General features: G+C 35.9%; 1 protein-coding gene across 3 annotated transcripts in view; it reads left to right on the top strand.

The window, feature by feature from the left end:
- SBF2 (SET binding factor 2) overlaps window positions 1–18456 on the top strand; it is a 454884-nt gene that overhangs the window by 68946 nt on the left and 367482 nt on the right. For all 3 annotated transcript variants that reach the window (XM_025459459.3, XM_025459456.3, XM_049098688.1), the window contains exon 2: window positions 18131–18216. In XM_025459459.3, coding sequence (XP_025315244.1) covers window positions 18131–18216 — 86 coding nt within the window. The remainder of the gene's footprint in view (window positions 1–18130; window positions 18217–18456) is intronic.

Below are 18456 nucleotides of genomic sequence, written 5' to 3'. Positions count from 1 at the left end.
GCAGGCTCCATGCAGGGAGCCCGATGTGGGACTCGATCCCGGGACTCCAGTATCATGCCCTGAGCCAGAAGACAGATGCTCAACCACTGAGCCACCCAGGCGCCCCAGAATTTGTGATTATTGATGAATTTTTATGACAGCTGCTTTTAAAAAGATTTTATTTATCTATCTATCTATCTATTTATTTATTTATTTATTTTAGAGATAGTCTGAGCATATGAGCAGGGGGAGGAGAATAGGGAGAGGAACAAGCAGATTCCATGCTGAGCACAAAGCCTGGTTGTGGGGATCAGTTTCATGACTCTGAGATCATGGCTTAGCTGAAATTAAGAGTCAGGCGCCCAGCTGACTTAGCCACCCAGGCACTCCTGACAGCTGCTTTAAAATCCTTGTCAGATATTCTAATATCTTATTCATACCTGTGTTGCCATCAGTTGACTGTCTTGCATTCAGGTTTTGATTTTCCTGGTTCCTGGTATGATGGGTGATTTTTTTTTTTTTTTTTTTTTTATATCCTGGACATTTTGGCCATTAAATTAGTCATTCTGTTTAGATTTAGCACATGGAACATGGTTTAATTTTGTGGCTTGTTGTTCTAGTGGTAGTTTAATTTTCAGAGCTTTTGCAGTGTTATTTTGGTCTTTGGGGTTTATGTGGTTCTCCTTCTGGTTCATGTTGGTGCTTCCTGATGTGGCAAGTGTCCACCAGACTAGGATGTCTGATATTTCTTGGTTGGGGAGATTAATCTCAGGCCCAGAGGACCCAAAATGTTGAGTTAAATTTTTTTTTTTGGTTAAGATTTTATTATTTATTTGTGAGAGACAGAGAGAGGCAGAGACATAGGCAGAAGGAGAAGCAGGCTCCCCATAGGAGTCTGATCCGGGACCCCATCCCAGGACCCCAGGATCATGACCTGAGCCAACAGCAGGTGCTCAACGATTGAGCCACCCAGTTGCCCCATGTCTAGTTGATTTTTTTTTCCTTTCAGTATTTTAAAGATGTAATTCTACCGTGTTCTGCCTTGCATTGTTTGTGAGAAGTCTATCATTCTTATTTTTCGTTACTCTATGTACAATGTGTCTTTTTAACATTTTTGCTTTATATCTTTTTAAAGTAATTTATGATATGCCTTGATGTAGTTTTGTTTATTATTATTATTGTATTTGGAGTTTGTTGAGCTGCTTTGGTCATGCATATTAGGTAGGTGATTGGAAGTTATTCCACAGCTCATTGATGCTCTTCATATTTTTTGTCAGTCTGTATCTGTGCTTAATATTGGAGAGTTTCTATTGTTATAACTTAAAGTTCATTAATCATTTTTTCTGTAGTGTCTAATTCATTAATTCTATCCAGTGTATTTTTCATGTCACTGTTTCTGAAAATATACGTCATACTCATAATAACTTTGAATGTTCTTATCTACGAATTTTATCATCTGTGTCGAGTTGAAGTTTGTTTCAGTTGGTTGATTTTTCTTTTCATCATGGCTCCTATTTTTCTGCTGCTTTTCTTGCCTGGTGATCTTTGGCTAGCTGTTAGACATTGTATATTTTACTCTGTTGAGTGCTGAATGTATTTGTGTTCTTACAAACATTTTTGAACTTTGTTCTCAAATATAATTGAATCACTTGGAAATGGCTTGATATTTTTGAGCCTTCTTTTTCATTTTTGTTAGGTGGGCCCACAGCAGCATTTAGTCTAGGACTAATTTTTCTACATTATTGAAGCAATACTCATCTGAAATTTTTGCCTGAAGCTGAAGGAATTAAAACACTTCCCATCCCCTGCCCCCACCTTGGTTGTTGGGAACACAAACTATTCTTGCCTTTTGTGAGCTCTAGAGAATCATTTTCTCTGTTCCTTTCATGTGGTTTATTACCTGGCCTCAGGTGGTTTTCTCATACTCAAGTACTAATTAGTATTTAAGTGAAGACTCAGAAGACCCTCTGTGGATCTCTGGTCTTCTCTTTTCTCTTTGATATTCTGTGCTGTGAACTTCAACCTTCTTGACTTTCCTGGACTCCTAATTCTGTTGCTTCAGCTCAGGGACACTGCTGGACTCCACTTGGATTTCCCCTTCTCCCTTCCTGTAGTCTGGAAATGCTCAAGAGGGAGTTAAGTTGGGGCAATTGTAGGGCCCACCTATTTGTTCTCTCAGGGTTCACTGTCCTCTACTGCCAGATGTCAGAGTTTGAAAACCATTGTTCATATATTTTTGTCTGGTTTTTAGTTGTTGTAGGTGGGTGCGTAAATTCAGTCCTTATTATTTCAAATGTCTTTGGTGATGTGGAAGTCCCTAAAGTAAAGACTTTTTTTTTTTTTTTTTTTTCCTAAAGTAAAGACTTGAGACAATATTACTATGTTGCCACTGGGGGAATAATTTAATGATTTTGATCAAGAAAGTTAGCATGATGAACTTTGACTTTGCAGAGCTTATTTCCATACTGCCAGATGCTTGAACATGCTGGAGTGAAGAGAAACAGGAAGCAGGGAGGTGAGGTGGTAAGGCTGCTGCTGTCATCCAGGTGAAAGATAATGAGAGTGAACTCCTGGAGTGATTGGGAATGTGCTGGGGTGAGAGCACATTTGAGAGGTATTTGGAGATGCAGACTTGAGAAGGTTTTCTTTTTTTTTTTTAAAGATTTTATTTATTTATTCATGATAGTCACACACACACACACAGAGAGAGAGAGAGAGAGAGAGAGAGAGAGGCAGAGACACAGAGACACAGGCAGAGGGAGAAGTAGGCTCCATGCAGGGAGCCCGACGCGGGATTGAATCCCGGGTCTCCAGGATTGCGCCCTGGGCCAAAGGCAGGCGCCAAACCGCTGCGCCACCCAGGAATCCCTTGAGAAAGTTTTCTTATTAGAAATGTTGGTATGCAACTATATGTAGATTTTAAAGCATTTCAGATTGCCTTTTGTTCTTTCTTTACTGTTATTAAAGACATTTTATTAAGCAAGAAGATGCAGTCTGAAGAGCTTCACAAAATGCAAAATCATAGTTTTAATTTCAGTTTGTACTTTTCTATTTTTCTTAATCCTGACATTTATTCTCTAAATCATTGAATTTATACACTATCAGTGAATTTTCAGTTTAATAGAGACTAAAGTTGTGTAGCTATTGTTGACTTAATATTTTTAATGGTATACTTTATTCTCTATGTATTCTGTTCAATTTTAAATGCATTCTTTTTCACTTCTGTAAAAGCCCATGGGCTCTTTGCTAAATATAACTCTGGAAAAAAATAGTTTGTGTGTCCTAAATAAACCTATTGAATAATAGGAGATTATACTGGAAAATCAGAAAATCACATTACATTCCTACCTAAATTTTTGAATAACCACAAAAGGCTTATTTCAGTTGAAATAAACAGACTTCTTTGATTAAATGCTAAATGGATCAAATATGAAAGCCTTTTGTGAAGTGATTTCCTGCATGCTTTCATTTCAGTGAATGACCAGTTTTTATTTTCTTTATCCTTTGAAAATTGGTCTATACTGACACAATCAGATCTACTTATTTTGATGAACTTCAATTTTCTAGTTGATTTTTTTTAGCATTATAGCATAAGTCTTATGGTAACCAGGTAAACAACATTTAAACAATTATCATTTGCTAAAAAGCAGATTTTGTAAATCAAGAATGGGAAGTTTGGGACTTGCCAATTGAATATGATCCTCATCTTAATTTTTTTTTATAATTTATTTATTTATTCATAGACACACACACACACAGAGGCAGAGACACAGGCAGAGGGAGAAGCAGGCTCCATTCAGGGAACCTGACGTGGGACTCGATCCCGGGTCTCCAGGATCACACCCTGGGCTGCAGGTGGCGCTAAACCGCTGCGCCACCGGGGCTGCCTCCTCATCTTAATTTTACCTATAAACAGGTAAATTAAGTTTCTGTTGGTCAGAGTCTATCCTACGAAGAAGCGTAAGTCAATTATATGTACCTGAAAGGTCAGAATTTCTGATTTTCTAGAATTGTGCTTTTGCTTTAGTCATTTCCCCTGAGGTAGCATTCTCAATGAAATAGAGAACAGGTGTTAGGCGTAAGCCTGAAGTTCCAAGCAGATTGTATCGGTATAGAATGCAATAATAGGGTTGGTACCAATGTCAGTAATGTGTATATAGCATGTTTTGGCCAAGACTTTTTTTTTTTTTTTTTAAAGATTTTATTTATTTACTCATGAGAGACACACAGAGGGAAAGAGGCAGGGACACAGGCAGAGGGAGAAGCAGTCTCCACGCAGGGAGCCCGATGTGGGACTCGATCCCGGGTCTCCAGGATCACGCCCTGAGCCGGAGGCAGCGCCAAACCACTGAGCCACCCGGGCTGCCCCAGCCAAGACTTTTTCTAAATAGAAATTCTGACTCCAGTTGGTAAATTAAAAAAAATTTTTTTTTTGTTGTGGTAAATTAAAAATTTAATCAGGCCTATACCAGTATTAATGAAGTTTTTTGAGAAAATATTCTCTGGAGGAACTTCTTGAGCAATTTTTTAATGTAACACAAATACTTTCCATTTTTTTCAGTTTTTGTTTTCCTTACTGAAATTGTTATTAGAAGTTTATCAATACCCATCAAACTGTTAACTTAAAATGGTTACATTTTATGATATGTATGTCCTAACTAAAAACCAAAACAAAAAAATGAGTGATATAAATATGGTGGGTAACAGACATAGGATGTAAAAAGTGAATGTGCTGGGCTGACTAAAGAAATTTCACAGAGATATAAGTTTAGTTTGAAACACCTTTGTATAGATATATGATAGCATCAAAATATGTTTAAAAAAAGATTTACATCTTTCATTCAAAAGTAACTTCAATAATCAAGAGTCCTTTGGTCACCAGAAGACCTAATATGACAGACACCAAGCTTCACTGTTAGCGAGAGCAGCAGTTCTCTACATCGTATCAGTTAGATTAGTAATCTCCAGTATTCAGCTCTGAGTACCACTCAGACAAACTGACACAAACTCATTTTGTTATAATCATGATGTTAATAGTCATCATTGTCATCATTAATAACATTTATATAGTGTTTACCATATGCCAAACACTTGTTGAAATGCCTTACATGTATGTTAACTTACATTTTTTTCATAAGAATGCCAATACGTAGCTAATAGTATCCCTTTTTAATGATAGGGAAAAAATGAAGCACAGAGAGGTAATATAATTTTCCCAGAGTCACATAGCAAATAAATATGGAACTAGATTAGGATGCAGGTAGTGTAGATCCTGAGTCCGTGTTCTTAATAATGTAAAAAATATATATATGGGATCCACAGGACAAATTGAAAATATTTAGAGTTGAAAAAGAAGATTGGGGCATTGAGGAGGGGCATAGAGGAGGAGACAGGGGGACAAGATATTTGTTAGCTGTATTCAAATATGTGACTTATGGCTGCAACTGTACAGTCTCTGCTTTTGTCGTCCAGTGGTATTTTCTCTATGTGTTTGTGTCTTTTTTTTTAAAGATTATTTATTTATTTATTAGAGCAAAAGCATGAGAACAGGAGCAGGGGGGAGGGGAAGAGGGAGCAGGAGAAGGAGACTCCCCACTGAGCAGGGAGCCCAATGCAAGACTGGATCCCAGGACCCTGGGATCATGCCCTGAGCCAAAAGTAGACACTTAACTGACTGAGCCACCCAGATACCTTATTTCTCTGTTTTTTATTACCAGGGTACTTGTCATTGGATTAGGGCACACCCTAATCAATTGTCACCTTATCTTAACTGATCATATCTTCTAAGACTATATTTCCAAATAAGGTTTCATTTTGAGGTATTAGGTGGACATAACTCTTTGGGGTACGTTATTCAACCTGGTGTACCTAAAAACTAAACACATTTCCTGTCTTTAGGGATTTAAAATTTTTCAGATTCATCTAAAGATACCTATCTATTTTGTGATGAAAAACTGAAAGATATATATAGAGAGAACCAGAAAAGAGAGATAACTAATCTTAAATTTTAACAGTCACAATTATCTTCTCAGTTTTAATTCACTTATTATATTTAGTGTCATTTTTAAAATAAAAGAATATGATAAATTATGATAACATACACATAATTAAATATTTCATATATCAATTTCTCAGAAAGATTTTCTGCTATTATGATCATCCAAAGATAAGATAGGCTGCCCTGAGATATTGAACATTTGTGTTGCAATACCTGTCCAAACACAGACTAAAAGAGCATGGTGAAATATAGGAGGAATGTATATATTATAGATGAATTGTGTCAAGGTTCTTTCCAGACTCTTTTTCATCCTTCCATAGATTCTGATAGATTCCATTTTCAATGTAGGCGAAATTTAAAGAAGATCTGTTTCTCTTAGATTATCTTAACTCTGGTAACAGAAGTGTATAAATACCATTGCAATGAAAATAAAATTTTCATCACTCTTAAAAGGTCTCTTGCACCCTTGTCATTCAAATAAACTTTTGGGGTTCTTTTGTTTTCATGTCAGCTGTTCTCAAGCCATTATTATTGCTTCCTTCTTAACTCTTGCACAGATGCTGATACTTTGCAGGCTTTGTGGATGTTAGTAATTTTCCTCCAGTTGCAGTACTGGAGGAAATGTAAATGTCCATGAGGTTTTGGTTGTGCCATCTTCTTTTTCAAATTGTAAAAAACACATAGCACATAACGTAAACCATCTTAAACATTAAGTATATGGTATAGTAGTCTTAATATATGTATGTATACTATAGCAGATTGTTTTATGACATAGCCCTAGAACTTTTTCATCTTGCAAAACTGAATTTCTTTACTAACTGAACTACACCTCCCCTTTCCACTCTGCCCAGGTCCCCTTGGCAATTACTATTTTACTTTCTGTTTCTCAGAGTTGACTTCTTTAGTGGAAGTGGAATCATGCAGTATTTTTTTTTTTTTGTAATTTTCTATTATTTAGCCTAATGTCCTCAAAGCCCATCCATATTGTAGCATATTCTTAAGGCTGAATAATATTCCATTGTATGTATATACCACATTTTCTTTATCTATTCATTTTTTTTTGCTTTGTTTTGTTTTAGAGAGTGGGAGAAGAGGGGGAGGGGAAAGGAGAGGGAGAGTGCAGACTCCACACCCAGCGTGGAGCTGATGTGGGGCTTGATCTCATAACCCTGAGATCATGACTTCAGGCAAAATCAAGTCTGACGCTTAGCTGACTGAACACCTGGGTGCCCCTCTCCATTCATCTGCTAACGGATGTTTTGGTTACCTTCAACTCTTGTCTATTGTGAATAATGCTGCAGTGAACACGGATGTGCAAATACCTTTTTGAGATAAATTCATTTGGATGCATAGCTGGGCATAGGATTGCTAGATCATATGGTGATTTGGGTTTTTTGTTTTGTTCTGTTTTGTTTTGTTTGTTTGTTTTGAGGTACTTCCATACTGTTTTTCATAATGGCTGCAGTCATTTTACCTTCTAGACAATAGTGCAAAAGGGTTCCAGTTTCTCTGCATTCTCACTAATAGTTTATATTTTCTGGATTTTTGATAGAGGCCATCCTAACCTATGTGAACTGATATCTCATTGTGGTTTTGATTTGCATTTTTCTAATAATTTGTGGTGTTGAACATCTTTTTTATATAGTATTAGCTGTTTATATTTCTTCTTTGCAGAAAGGTCTATTTAAGCCCTTGCCTATTTTTTTTTTTTATTGGATTACTTGGCTTTTGTTAAGTTGTAGGAGTTCCTTTTTAAAAAATGTTTATTTATTTTAGAGGGAGGGAGAGAGAGAGAGAGAGCGCACAAGCAGGGGAGGGCAGGGAGAGAGGGGGAAAGAGAACCTTGAGCAGACTCCCTGCTGAGTGCAGAGCCCAGTGCAGGGCTCCATCTCACAACCCTGAGATCATTACCTGACTGGAAATCAAGAGTTCGACGCTCAATCGACTGAGCCACCCAGGCCGCTCAGTTGTAGGAGTTCTTTATCTATTCCAGGTATTAACCCCTTAACAGGTATATGGTTTGCAAATATTTTCTCCCTTTTTTTTTTTTTTTGCAGGATATAATTCATGGTGTTGAGTGTGTCCTCTGCTGCACAGGTGTTTTTAGTTTAGATGTCTATTTTTGCTTTTGTTTGATGTTTTATCTGAGATATCATTGCCAAATTCAGTGTTATGAAGCTTTTCTACTAGGTTTTCTTCTTAGGAGTTTTATAGTTTCAGATCTTAAGTGGAGGTCTTTAAGCCATTTTGAGTTAATTTTTGTATATGGCATAAGATAAGAGTCCATCTTCATTCTGTCACATGTGGATGTTTGGTTTTCCCAGTACCACTTGTCAAAAGACTATTCTTTCCATATCGTATAGCCATGGCACCTTTGTTAAAGATCACTTGATCGTATACATGAGGGTTTATTTTTGGGCTATCTGTTTCATTGGTCTTTATGTCTTGTTTTCATGACAGTTCAGTTGTGCTATTTTGATGCTGCTTGTTTTAATTAATTGAGGAATAATTGATATATAACCTTATATTAGTTTTGGATGTACAACATAATGACTCAATATTTATATTGTGAGATGATCACGATAAATCTATTTCTGGGGGGTCATTTAATATTTATTGTCTTAGTAACTTTCAAATATGTAGTATAATATTATTAAAGATAGTCACCGTGCTGCACATTATATCCTCATGACTTACTCATTTTATAACTGGAAATTCGTAATTTTTGACTCTCTTTATCTGTTCTTCCCTTCCACCTCCCTCCCACCCAACCTCTGGCAAATAATCTGTTCCTGTGTCTATGAGCTTGCTTTATTTTTTTTTCAATTTCCCATATACTTAAGGTCATATGGTATTTGTTTTTCTTTGAACTTCTTTTACTTAGCGTAAAAGTCCATTCATCTTTTTGCAAATGGCAAGATTTCTTTCTTTCTGTGGTTGAATAATATTCCATTGTGTGTGTGTGCGCACTCACACACACACACCACTTTATCCATTCATCTGCAGGTGGACAGTGAGGTTTTCGATTTTGGCTATTATAAATAATGTTGCAGTGAACATGGGATGCATATACCTTTTTGAGCTAGTGTTTTCTTTCTTTCTTTTTTTTTTTTTTTTTTCAGATAAATACCCTGAAGTGGAATTGCTGGATCATATATGGTAGTTCTAGTTTTAATTTTTTGAGGAAACTCTATATTGTTTTCCATAGTAACTGCACCAATTTAGCTTTCCACTAGTAGTGTACAAGAGTTCCCTTTTCTCTACATACTTGCCAACACTTGTTTTCGCCTTTTTGTTTTTTGTTTTGTCTTTTTGATCATATGCTTACTGCCTATATTTTCTTCTAGGAGTTTTATGTTTTAGATTTTATGTTTAAGTCTTTAATCCATTTTGACTTGATTTTTATGTATAGTCTAAGATGGTGGTTCAGTTTAATTTCTTTTGCATATAACTGTCTAGTTTTCCCAGCACCATTTATTGAAGAGAATGTCCTTTTCCCACCACATATTCTTGGTTCCTTTGTTGTAAATTAATTGACCATGTATGTATAGGTTTATTTTTGGGTTCTCTATTCTCTTTCATTGATCTATGTATCTTTTTTAATGCTAATACCATACTATCTTGATTACTATAGCTTTGTAATATAGTTTGAAATCAAGGAGTGTGATGCCTCCAGCTTTGTTCTTTCTAATCATTGCTTTGGCTATTCAGGGTCTTTTGTGGTTTCACACAAATTTTAGGATTGTTTGTTCTATTTCTGTAAAATATGTCATTGGAATTTTGATAGGGTTTGCATTGAATTTGTGGATTGCTTTGGGTAGTATGGGAATTTTAACAATATTCTTCCACTAGTGAGCATGGAAAACCTTTCTATTTATTTGTATCTTCTTTTATTTCTTCTATCAGTGTCTTTTTTTAATTAAGATTTTATTTATTCATGACAGACACACACAGAGAGAGACAGAGACACAAGTAGGGGGAGAAGCAGGCTCCGTGCAGGGAGCCTGATGTGGGACTCCATCCCAGATCTCCAGGATCACACCCTGGGCTGAAGGTGGAGCCAAACGGCCAGGCCACCGGGGCTGCCCCTTCTATCAGTGTCTTGTAGTTTTTAGTATACAGGTCTTTTTTCCCCCTGATTAAATTTATTCCTAGGTATTTTATTCTCTTTGCTATAATTGTAAATGGGTTATTTTCCTAATTTCTCTTTCTAGTAGTTTTTAAAATTAGTGTAGAGAAATACATTAGATTTTCATGTATTTTCTATCCTCAACATTACTGAATTTGTTGATTAGTTCCAACTTTTTTTTTTTTTTTATGGAGCCTTTAGGGTTTTCTTATGTATAATGTTATATATTATATAATATTATATAAGTGACATAATATTATGTAATTTGCAAATAGTGACAGTTTTACCTCTTCTTTACCAATTTAGATGTCTTTTATTTCTTTTTTTGTTGCCTAGTTGCTCTGACTGGGATTTCTAATATGATGTTGAATAAAAGTAGCAAGAGCAGGCATCTTCATCTTGTTTGTGATCTTGGAGGAAAAGCGTTCAGCTTTTTACTGTTGAGTATGGTGTTAGCTGTGGGATTATCATATATGCCCTTTATTATATTGAGGGACATTCCTTCTTTACCCACCTGTTGATAATTTTTATCATAAATAGAGGTTGAAAAGACCTTATTCAACTTATACTTGAAAGTTAGTATAACTTTCCCTATTTTCCATTACCCCTCAGTTTAGTGCTAAGTGAAAAATCTAGACAGAGAAAGACAAATACCCTTCATTATTAATAGAGCTAAATAAGCTTTTGTTTTTACATGTAAATAATAATAAATTTAGTTTGAAATGTGTTAGCTAGTCAGAAAGTCTATACTTAAATTCCCACAATTTGGGGTACCTGGGTGGCTCAGTGGTTGAGCATCTGCTTTTGGCTTGGGTCATGATCCCAGGGTTCTGGGATCGAGTCCTGCATCAGGCTCCCTGCAGGGCACTTGCTTCTTCCTCTGCCTTTGTCTTTGCCTATCTCTGTGTCTCTCATGAATAAATAAACACAATCTTAAAAAAAAATTCCCGCAGTTTTTTCATGAATATCTTTGCAATATTGAAATATAATACAGGACTGAATATAAAGTTTGCTAGGTGTATAAATCGTCTAAAAAACAAAGTCATTGTGAGAAGTCTTCATGTGTGCATCCTGCACTTATAGACAATTTTATTATTTTTTTATTTTTTATTTTTTAATTTTTTTAATTATTATTATTTTTTAAATTTATTTATGATAGGCACACAGTGAGAGAGAGAGGCAGAGACACAGGCAGAGGGAGAAGCAGGCTCCATGCACCCGGAGCCCGATGTGGGATTGGATCCCGGATCTCCAGGATCGCGCCCTGGGTCAAAGGCAGGCGCTAAACCGCTGCGCCACCCAGGGATCCCTATTTTTTTATTTTTAAAAGATTTATTTATTTATGATAGAGAGAGAGAGAGAGGCAGAGACACAGGAGGAGGGAGAAGCAGACTCCATGCCAGGAGCCTGACGTGGGACTCGATCCTGGGACTCCAGGATCGCACCCTGGGCCAAAGGCAGGCGCTAAACCGCTGAGCCACCCAGGGATCCCCCTTATAGACAATTTTAAATTGCCTTTTTAAAAATTGCTTTTTAAGCCATGAAAGAATGTCAGCTTTTAAGCTTTTTCTTTTGGATACTCCCTTATTTTTAAATTTGGATTCTCGTAAGTTTACATTTCTTATCCTTGGGCTTAAATGATGCTGCTATTATGTCAAAATAGAAGTAAGAAATAGCTCTGTTCCAAAATGTGGAATTTTTTAGTTTGGAATTTTTTAGTCTGTCTCTGATTTCATTAGACTCATGACCTGATTTCTAAACAATATGGTTTTCTTTCCTAATCTTTACTGTCGTTATACTGTGCCTGCATCTGCCCTTTTATTTGTATTTCAAAAACCTCAATTCAAATTCTAAATATTCTCACAGCAAGTTTTATCCTTCTCTTCTTAGCACCTAATACAAGTTATTGTTGAATAAATGAATTTTTATAATAGTTTGTTTGCCAGTTTTTCTGCATTTGTTCTCTTAACCATTCTGCGTGGTTTCCTACACTAGAAAATTTGGTAGTTTGATCTAAAATCTCGGGTATGATCATTGCTTTCTGTGGCAAATCATTCTGTTTTTTGATAATTGTCATTCTTAGAAGGTTCTCCCTTTATATTGACTCAAAAATAACTTCTCTGTATTATATCTTTTACTCTAGTCTGCTTCACTTCATCTTCTTTCATGTTATAGCTCTTCGGGTATTTGGAGCACAATATATATTTATTTGCTTTTCCTGCTTTTCAAGTTTTTAAAAAATTTTTTTAAAAAACAATTTTATTTATTTATTCATGAGAGACAGAGACATAGGCAGAGGGAGAAGCAGACTCTCCGTGGGGAGCCTGATGGCGGACTCAATCTTAGGACGCTGAGATCACAATCTGAGCCACAGGCAGAGATGCTCAACCGCTGAGCCACCCAGGCATGCTTCTTTTTAAGTTTTCTGACTAAATCTTTTGTTTTCAGATCTTTTACCAGTTTGAAAGATGATTTATCAGGGTGCTTGTTATAATGTATGCTAGTTTGGATTCTTTAGCGAGAATTAATATGGACCTGTTCATTCTAGTGAGGGAAAGGTATCATAAAAATACCTCAGAAGTTTGGTAACAGGCATTATAGTGCTGCCAGAGTTTACTGGAGGTAGAACTTAGCTTTCTCTTGTCGCATCTCTGCTTCCTTCTACGTATGTATACTCTTAACTTGTTTTTGTTGGCAAGTCTGCCTAGAGTTTCTCTTGTTCTGTAACTTTGGTTTTACACATGACCGTGGTTGCCTGACCTTTCTCTACATCATGGCAAGTCTTGATACATTTTTTTTGACTGCTTTAGTCTCCCATTTTTCCTGTCCAAAATTCCCTACCAGAAGGATTTGATTTATCTAGCATACCTCTTATAGCTAGGTCATTCTGGTCATAAGTTGCTTGCCAGTTTATAGATGCCCTTGCCCACTTAACAGTCCCATTTATTTATTCAACAATTATTTTGTTAAGTATCTAATAAATACCAGGAATTATTCTAAGTGCCTAGGATACATAGGTAAACAAAGCAGAACAAAAATCATTGTTTTCATTCTAGTGAGATGAGATAGACAAGTAACAGTAAATATAATAACCAAATAAAGGATTTAGTCATTTCTTTCTGGCTGGTGAGAAGAGTAGTAGGATTGTATGCTCTTGAATGTGACTGCTGCCCTTCCTTGAACTGTGAGTGATGCCATTTTTGATAGAAAAGGATGTGAACAAAAAAAAAAAAAAAAAAAAAAAAAAAAGGATGTGAACAGATGCATATCACACAGAATGGCTATTGTAGATAACATCTGATCTAATTTAGATAGGCATATCATAGAAAAAGATTTAGTGAATTATATATTAGAGTAGCATCTCTCAAATTTCAGAGTCTACATTAAACTAGGCAGTGTATATTTTATATATCTGTAGTCTAAGCACACACAGAAGGTACTCAACTAATTTTTGTCAATTGGTACAAACAACAAATACCAAACATCCTGTTTTGTGTAGAGCAGAGTTTTATATCTCTCTGCCAAATTGATCACTACTCAGTCAATAGTTCTTCTGCAGATATACTTCTTCCTTATAGCTACTGGCAATGCCATACGTATAGTATATTAGTTAGCAGTCCCAGAGAACACTGTTGGGCTCTTCTGGAGTCATTGGCTACCACTAGAAGAGTCACTTTGTAAGGGGACTGATAGATGGTTGGATCATTCTGGGTCACTTGCTAATCCTTGTGGCTGAGCTGGGTGGCCCGCAGCCACACCAGGACCCAGGGGAAAGTGGGTTACCAAACATAAAGGAGGGAAAAGTGTGCCTGACCACACCAGTATTTCCTCACCCTTCCTAAATTTGTTTTGGACACTTTGTCTAGTATATATATTTTTTTCAAAGAAAAGCATTTCCAAATGTGCTGGTGTTCTGCTGAACATCCCCCTTTTAATATATTAACTACATTCAGTTATCATTGAATCATTTCTTAATTTTATGATTTTATAGGATAGGAGAAGAGGGACTGGAAAGAAAACATGAAGGCACCGATTAATAACTGCCCCTTCCTTTTCCAGTGTAGTTGCATACAATGCAGTGGACAATCAATTTTGTCTGCCTAATGTCTCTCCTTTGTAGGAAGTAGTCTTTCTTTTAAGCAATTTCTTCATCTCCTACCCAGTAACTGAGCCCCATTTAATATACGGTGCAAATAAGAGCTGCTTCCACAGCCACTCTGATTGACATGGCATACTTTATTTCTGGACGTAGGGATTAGTCCACAGTGGACATCTGACTCCAGGACACTTTTCCCTCACTGTGGCTTGCTTCTCAATGTAAAATGCCATCTTCTTAGCATTCTTATGTACAATAGTATTGCCTTTAGAATAAGTGCTGGGTAAAATATATAAACTAGAAAAAGAAAATGAGTTTAAATATTCAGACTAAATGCTTAAAAATCAAGAAACAAGAATCAAACAATGCTTGTTTGCTTTTTAGAGCACCTTCATAAGTTCCTCGAAACCTGGTAGCTGCAGCAATTTATATATTTGAAAACTAAGTTATTGTAGCTCTTTGCACATTTTATTTGTAGCGAAATATTATTTACCATTTTTATTTGTCATTTTCTAACCTAATTTCTATTTACAGATAACATTCATATAACTGAAGTCATATCACTCATGAATCGTATTTCTGTGTATATTTAGAAATGTTATGTCAGTATTTCAAACTGAGCTTTCATGTTATTGAAACACTGCATACCTTTTTTTTTTTTTTAAGATTTTATTTATTCATTCATTCATGAGAGACACAGAGTGAGAGAGAGAGGCAGAGATACAGGCAGAGGGAGAAGAAGGCTCCATGCAGGGAGCCCCATATGGGACTCCATCCTGGGTCTTCAGGATCAGGCCTTGGGCTGAAGGCGGTACTAAACCGCTGAGCCACCCGGGCTGCCCTGCATATCATTTTAAAATCAGTAAATATGTTGCTTCTGGAGAACTTTTGAATGTTATGCTGCTGCCAAAGAAGGACTTTTAATCTCTCAAATTGACAGTAATTAAAACAAACAAATGTTTAGAGTAACAATAGTTGGTAAGAATGTGGTGAAAATGCTAGTCTTAAAGAATTTACAGAATGTAAAAAGACTGTTGGATGTCTTTTTGTGGCCCCCATGGCTTTGTGCTAGTTGTAAAATTTTTCATTCTCTTTGACCCAGTAGTTGTATATCTAAGAATTTTTCTGGGGTGGGGTGCCTGGGTGGCTCAGTTGGTTAAGCATCTGCCTTTGGCTCAGGTCATGATCCCAGGTCGAGCCCTGAATGAGGCTCCCTGCTGAGCAGAGTCTGCTTCTCCTCCTCCCTTAGTAGCTCCCTCTGCTTTTATGTGCTCTTTTTCTCTCTCTCTGTCAAATAAATAAAATCTTTAAAAAAAAAATAATTTGAGGGGAGAAAGGGAGGTGGGGACAAAGATTTATATAGAAAGATGCTTTTGTAGCATTATTTATAGTAGTGAGAAACTAAAAAAATGTATGTTTAATATCAAAGACTTATTGTGAAATATTAAGTAATAAATGAATAGAAAAAGCTAGGATTTAGTATGATCTCAATTCTGTAGAAAATAATACATGTATACAAAAACACTTGAGAGATAATTGTCTAAAATATTAACAGTAATTTTCTCCAGCTGTGGAATTATGGGTGATTTCCTCTTTATATTTTTATGTATTTAAAAATTTTTCTGCAGTTAACACTTATTTTTATAATTAGTAAAAATTAATATGATAAAATATTTCTTGAGCTTAAAATACATTGCATATCACTCTCAGAGCTGAATAAACAGTATGTGGATACTTTGTTAATTATAAGATAAATAACATGCATTTATCTCTTTTTAAAAATACAGGGAGATGTGAGTTTAAAATAATTTCTGTCAATATTAACAAATTCATTAAAATTAACATTTAACTCGGCATGAACTAAATGCCAGACATTCAGGTTGCTCTGTGCTTGGGGATACAAAGATGATACTGAAAGAAAGAAAAAGCTTACTCTCATTTCTTTTAGAAAGTTTTCTATAGTGTTCTCTGCCATGCTGTGTTAGGTTTCCTTCTATCCTTGTACTTAGCATGGTATAATGAAATTATCAGCTTATTTGTTTGTTTCTCTTAATAATTATGAGTTTCTTGAGGATAGGAGCCATGTCTTCATTTGTTTATCTCCTACTTAGCAGTTTGTTGAATTTAACTGTTTGCCATGTCAGAAGTGTTTGTTTGATGTAGATTTTGAAAAAATGAGTGCCTATGATAGATCACTTTTAATTTAGTTTACCTTGAATTATATCCTTCATTCCCTTACAATGATGGATATAAGAATGCAGTTGTTTGTTTAATTAAGGATGTTTTTATTTTGCCTTTTTCAAATGTGATCTCATTTTTAGAACACAGTAGTAGTGAGTTGTTCAGTTAAATGAATTTAACTTTTTATTTATCTTTTAAAGTTAAAGATTTGGCCATAAAGTGATTGAACTCTAGATGAGAGGCAAAGGGGAAGTTCAATTTACAGAGAGAGGGTGATAGATGAAGGCAGATAATTTTTTAAATTAACAAATTGAATAAGGTGTTTAAGTCTCACTTAAGTTAGGTAGACAAATAATCAGTATTGTTGCTTTCACTACAAAGTCAACAGGGACAAAATATAAAATATGTAAGCACCTGATGCTCTTTAAAAAGTATAGCAAAAAGTAATTTAGAGGGATCCCTGGGTGGCGCAGCGGTTTGGCGCCTGCCTTTGGCCCAGGGCACGATCCTGGAGACCCGGGATCGAATCCCACATCAGGCTCCCAGTGCATGGAGCCTGCTTCTCCCTCTGCCTATGTCTCTGCTTCTCTCTCTCTCTCTCTCTCTCTCTCTCTCTCTCTGTGACTATCATAAATAAATAAAAAATTAAAAAAAAAAAGTAATTTAGATCTACCATGTACTTTTCATCCCTAAATTACTCAGAGATTATATCTCCAGTGTTGAACTATTCTTTTTTTTTTTTTTTAACATTTTATTTATTTATGAGAGAGAGAGAGAGAGAGAGAGAGAGGCGTCCCAAGTTGATCTATTCTTTAGAATCACAGGATAATTTTAAAACAGTGGTATTATAGACTGGTGGTTTTCAACCAGGGACAGTTTAGCCCACTCTTCCCAGGACATTTGGCAATGTTTGGAGATGTTTTTGGTTGTAATGACTTGACAGTGATGGTGGGTTGAGGCAAAGGTGCTGCTAAACTAAATATCCTAGAGAGAACAGGCCCTCTCCCACCCCCAACACACAACAAAGGATTATCTGGCCGAAAATGTCAATAGTGCTGATGTTGAGAAACCCTGCTTAGGCAATTGTCAAGCTCTCATACCACTCTAAAAATCCTTATTTTACCGGTAATAGTGCTTATGTACCCCATAACTGAAGCTTAGTGCTAATAGTCCCATTTCAGTTGTCACTCAAGATTACTTTGTCTCGGGACACCCAGGTGGCTCAGTTGTTGAGCATCTGCCTTCGGCTCTGGGAGTGATCCCGGGATCCTGGGATCGAGTTCCGCCTCGGGCTCCCTGCAGGGAGCCTGCTTCTCCCTCTGTCTTTGTCTCTGCCTCTCTCTCTGTGTCTCTTATGAATAATTAAATAAAATCTTAAAAAAAAAAAAGTTTACTTTGTTTCCCTAGAAGAGTTTTAAAAATTTCAACCCGAGATACTGAGAAGATTGCTTTCTTTATTGGGAACAGGAGCAATTCTTCCATGGTATGGTAGAGGCTCTAGATTTTAGTGCCTCTGTTTATTTTTCCTAGCTTTTCATATGTGTCACTCTTTTGAGAATCAATAGGATAGAGATTGCTTGTTATTTCAGTATTATGTTTAGAAGGTAAATACTTTTGTGTCCTTTAAAACTTGAGAATATTTAATATATTGATTTATTCAATAAATACTCATTTATAAATAAATATTGATATAACAAGTATTAAGATTTTTTTGTAGTGTATAACTAATTCACTTTGATTTTAATAGGGTCAGGAGCAGGTCTCGGGAAAATAATCCAGAGATTTCCACAAAAGGACTGGGATGATACACCTTTTCCACAGGGAATTGAATTGGTAAGTTAGTATTGCTTTATTGTGCTTTTATAATGACACTTTCCTTTTTATGTTACATTTATAGTTTTATTTATTTTATAGTTACTGTTAAATGATTTGGTAATTTAACTGTAACATGTTACTAGAAATAATACCTCTGCTTCCAAGTATAGTAACCTTTGAATATATTGATTCTGATACGATTCAATCAATATATTGATTCTACTGTGAAATACTGTAGAAATTAACTCCTATAAGCAT

The sequence above is a fragment of the Canis lupus genome, chromosome 21 (assembly GCF_003254725.2).
Source record: "Canis lupus dingo isolate Sandy chromosome 21, ASM325472v2, whole genome shotgun sequence".
NCBI classification, from domain to species: domain Eukaryota; kingdom Metazoa; phylum Chordata; class Mammalia; order Carnivora; family Canidae; genus Canis; species Canis lupus.
Note: the sequence above shows the minus strand (reverse complement) of the source record. Positions and strands in the feature narration are given on the sequence as shown.